General features: G+C 48.7%; 1 protein-coding gene across 1 annotated transcript; it reads left to right on the top strand.

Annotated features, from left to right (window-relative positions):
- Nucleotides 1-894: 894 nt before the first annotated feature.
- On the top strand, nt 895-4,305 carry LOC138079297 (apolipoprotein L3-like). Its single transcript, XM_068972194.1, has 2 exons — nt 895-974; nt 3,501-4,305. The coding sequence occupies exons 1-2, from the start codon at nt 895-897 to the stop codon at nt 4,303-4,305; spliced, it is 885 nt and encodes a 294-aa protein (XP_068828295.1).
- Nucleotides 4,306-4,724: the final 419 nt, after the last annotated feature.

The following is a 4,724-nucleotide window of genomic DNA, read 5'->3' on the forward strand; positions in this document are numbered from 1 at the left end:
TGTGTGACCTGGAGCACCTTACCTGTCCTAACCTGTAAAATGAGAGGAATCTTTCCCTATGTTGTGATGAGGACCAAATATAGTGTGTGTCCGTGGCCTGGGCCAGTGCCTAACACATAGTAGGTCCTGCCTACTGCCATGCTGTCCCCTCTACGTGGAATGTGTTAGTTCCAAGTAGAAACCTCTCCCCTTCTCTAGAATCCCCTCTCTGCTTCTCTAGACTCCCCTCTCCCCTTCTCTAGAATCCCCTCTCTCCTGTGCTCTACTAGGGCACCTGCCTAGGGCTCCCATTACCAGGTGATTACCAGGTGACTGCCTCAGGCAGGTACTAGTTCTATTGTTCTCAAATGCCCATGCAGACACCCAGGTGCTCAGTTATTTCCTCCACCCACAGCACCCTAAGCAGTCAACACACAGATCTAGTGCTGTGGATTCCCTCCTGTGAGCCCTGAGTTCATTTCACCCTTAGTGATGCACTAGAAAAAGAAAACCTAAGAACACTTAGTACTTCAGGGAAGAGAGAGAGAGGAAGAGATCTGACGTCTCTTCACTTAATAAAGACACTGGTATTACTGAATTAAGGCCCCACACTGAAGGCCTCATTTCACCTAATGACTACCTTAAAGCCCCCTGTCTTCTAATACAGTCATTGCAGAGTGGGTGGGTCTGGGCGTTAAATTATGAATTGGGGCTTGTTCATACAGTCCACCTGAGACCCCAGAGAAATCCATCAACAGCGTGCCAGATGAATGCTGCTCAGAAAGGTGAACTTTAACCACTTATACTCGATACCGTTTACATCACACCATAGTTTATTTGAATCTTCCATTTTTATTTTCCTGTCTAGAGAGCCAAAGCTTTTATAAGGATGTCTTTGAGTATGTCCAGAAGAATATGAGTTTGGAAGAACTGCTATCCCTGCTCACTGAAGATGAACCCTGGGAGAATCTTGTGACCGAGGCCAATTTGTCCAGGTAACCATGCAGGTACACCAGGAATGTCACCAACATGCCCCCAGGAAGAATCTCCTAGGCTAGTTTCCTCCAGAAAGTCCTATGGTTGGGGTCGAGGATGTTCCTCCTCAAGATCCTATGTGGAATGTTTCCTCCGTGTTATTTGTTGGCATTGAATGACATTGGGTTGAGAAGAGATGAAACCTGCAAGGAAGGGCAGGTCATATGACCTTGAACGAGTTACAGAACTACTCTCTGCTTCATCCTCTGTTCAGTTTTACTGTGAGGACACTGAGATCAGGCACACAAGTGATTTTCATGATTGCTGACACAGAGTAGGTGCTCAATCAATGTTAACTTAAAATAAGCTTGTTGGGAAGAATCAGAGATCTTCCTGGAAATGATAACCAAGAAGGACTTATTTGGGTCAAGTTGGAAAATCCTGACCCAAACACCATTTTGTGTTCCTGGGATTCTAAAACTCTTTCATACCCCATCTTAGGAATTATACCAACACTGCAGGTTCCTGCTGGTCAATAAGGCAGACAGGCTGAAGGGGAAATGGTTGGACCTGGTGGGGTCTTGGATCTAACCCTGCCCAACTCTGGGCCTGTGAGTTTAAGACTTTGAGTCTCAGATTTGTCATGTGTTATGTGTCCAGTGGGAATAGCAAATTGATCTGATGGATTGTGGTGATGGCCTCAGAGTGAACTGCAGTCAGAGGTGGGGAAGCAAGTGCAATCATCTCGTCCAAAGGCCTAGGGAGGTCTGGATCAGGGTCAAAACTAGGGGTCACGATGGAGCAGAGGGTCCAGGCTGGAGGACGAGCAGGCAGGCTTGGGCAGCAGGGCCAGGACTAGAGTGAGGAGAGGAGGCCCTGTGGACACAGACCTGAAGATGCTGTGACCCTAGCAGAGGTCCTGGGAGTGGGAGAGGGGACATTTCTTCCCTTCCTGATGGGATCCCCTCAAGCTGGGCTAGAGGGCCCTGGGTGACCAGGTCAGAAGTGATACCACGTGACGCAGAGGCCCACCATGTCCTCCACACCCTCCCTGGGACCTGGATTCTTACTCCATCTGGGACCCTCATAATCTACATGGAGCTGCCCTGTCAGTGGGAAGTCCATGTGGCTCAGGGAGCCCTCAAGGGTCACAATCAGTGGCTGCAATTGTGTGTCATTTGAGGGATTCTGAGGAGCCTCATGCATCCCCACCCAAGAGGAAAACACTTCCTCCACCCGCTGTGCAAGTGCCGGTCTCTTCAGGCTCAGCCGTTCAGATGGGCGTTTCCTCAAGTCTCTTGAATCTTCAGAGGTTCCATAAGGTTGCACAGAGCCTTGAAGTGCAGGCTCATGAAGCTGTCACAAATTAACATGTGACCCCTGAGAAGACAGGGGTGCGGGGTGCTGGCTCAGGAGTCAGTGAGGTGAGCTGGAGGGCCCACGGGAACAGGGCGCACAGCTCATCTCTTGCTTCCCAGTCAATATGGGCAGTGACAGACCCAGTGTCCTTCTGCTGAGAAGCCCAAGGGTATCAGGCTTGAGTGAGAGCAGATGCCAGGCAAAATGATCATTAAGGGTCCTTCTTGCTGAGTTTTGATTAAAAAAAGATAGTAAAATTCAAGACGCACAGTTAGCCAATCTGAAAAGTATGAGGGCACAGTCCCAGGACTGTCCTTACATTTCCCATCAAGGGCAAATTTGGGGGATCCCACAACCACCCTCAGATTCTAGAACTCCATAGAAGGATGCACAGACTCATGTAAAGCATCAGGATCCCAGTTATGGTTTATTACAGAGAAGGGTGCAGTTTCCCATCAGCCACAGGGTCTGGGCAGGTTTCACACACGAAGCTTCCATTGTCCCCAGGATGCATTACTGTCCTGGATTCAGTGGGGCAGGACATATGGAGCACTGCCCACCAGGGATGCTCACCCTATTTAACAGCACATTACCCTGACCTGTCATCTCCAGCCCCTCCCAGAGGTGAGACTAATGCCCTAGCGTCCAGCTCCTCCAGAGGTCAGAAGTGATACCACGTGACCCAGAGGCCCACCACATGTCAACTTGTCAGACTGTCCAGTGGCCAAAGTCCCAGGCAGACGAGGACATTCCTACCAGCCAGAATATTCTTGGTGCCTAGGGACCACATCCTAGCAGCCAAGAGCAAAGAAAAAGAGGACTCCTCAAAGATCTTTGAATGAAGGGTTTTCTGCTCTAATCCCAATTCTTTGTTTATCTGTGAAGTTCCCATTTTACACACATTCTGGAAGTGATGGTATTGGTCTGCCTTTGAGGAGTCTTTATCAAATATCTCTCTTAAGTTAAAGGTGTCCTGATGACCTTTGCTTATTTATTCCATGATTGAATAAGTACATGAAGCACTAACAATATCCAAATGAGGGTTTAAGGTTGGAAAATTTTTTACATTAGTAAAATTCTTGTGATTTACCATAAAATCTCTGTGCTTTATGCAGGATAGAGGTTGTTGAGTCTGTTTCATAGACAAGCACACTGTCTTTCTAAGACTTTAATGTTCATTATTACAGGGAAGAGGCAGATGGACTCAGTGAATGTCTGATCAAGCTGCTAACAATCTTGGACGGGAAGGACCAAGACAGGTCCCAAAAATACCAGCAGACAAGGCAGAGGTTTTTGAAGGACTTTCCTCAGGTAAAACAGGAGCTGAAGGAGAGCATAAAAAAGCTCCGTGAGCTCGCAGACAGTGTTGACAAGGTGCACAGGGACTGCACCATCTCCAATGTGGTGGCCTCCTCCACCGGTGTTGTGTCTGGTGCCCTGGGCATCATTGGCCTGGTTCTGGCACCCTTTACAGCAGGCCTCAGTCTGGGACTCTCAGCCACTGGATTAGGGCTGGGAGCAGCAGCTTCTGTAACAGGTTTGCTCACCATGGTGGTGGAAACTGTAAATACGTCATCAGCAGAAACGCAGGCCAGTTTCCTTAGCAAAGTCAGTGAAAAATCTGCAAGACTTTTCAAACAAGTTAAAGACTTTGCGAAGCATATTCAAGCCATCAAGGTGGCCAGATGCAACCCTCAATTAGTAGCCACTGCTCGGCGCCTCATAAACACCAGGCGACTCTCTGTCCAAAGTGCCCAGCAGGTGACAAGAAATTTCAGAGGCACAGCTCTGGCAGCGACTAGAGCAGCCCGCATAAGGAGTGGAGTCCTCTCAGGTATATTCATAGGGCTGGACGTGTACTTCCTGGTGAAAGACGCACAGGACTTGCAGGAGGGGGCAAAGACAGCATCAGCTGAGAACATGAGGCAGGAAGCCCAGGAGCTGGAGAGGAAGTTGGAGAAGCTCACCCGGATCTATGAGAGTCTGCAATAGGGCCCAGCTGGGCCACCCCTAGAGCAATGCAGGGACCAGGGACATGAGCAGGGTCAAGAGGAGAAACCACGTATTTTGGACTGAAGAAGACACTGAGGGAAGAATAAGGGAGAGACAGGGAGCCTAGCAATGAGAGGCCAGGAGTAGGGGAGCTTTGAAAATGGGAGAAAGCCAGAGAGTTAGGATTGTAGAGATCCTGCACAAGTAGCAGGGGCTCCTCTGTCGCCCTCCCCAGGGTCTGATATTCCAGCAGGAAGGGTTTCCCCCTGGTGATGGTCTCTAGCCCTACTTCTCCAGCATCAACTCACCTTTGAATTCAGTAGGAAGTGACTTGTTTGTTTCCATGTTTTATTAAAGTATAGTTGATTTACAATATTGTATTAGCTTCAGGTGTCTAGCAAAGTGATTCCATTATGCAT

This window comes from Capricornis sumatraensis, chromosome 4, assembly GCF_032405125.1.
Source record: "Capricornis sumatraensis isolate serow.1 chromosome 4, serow.2, whole genome shotgun sequence".
In the NCBI taxonomy this organism is placed as follows: Eukaryota; Metazoa; Chordata; class Mammalia; order Artiodactyla; family Bovidae; genus Capricornis; species Capricornis sumatraensis.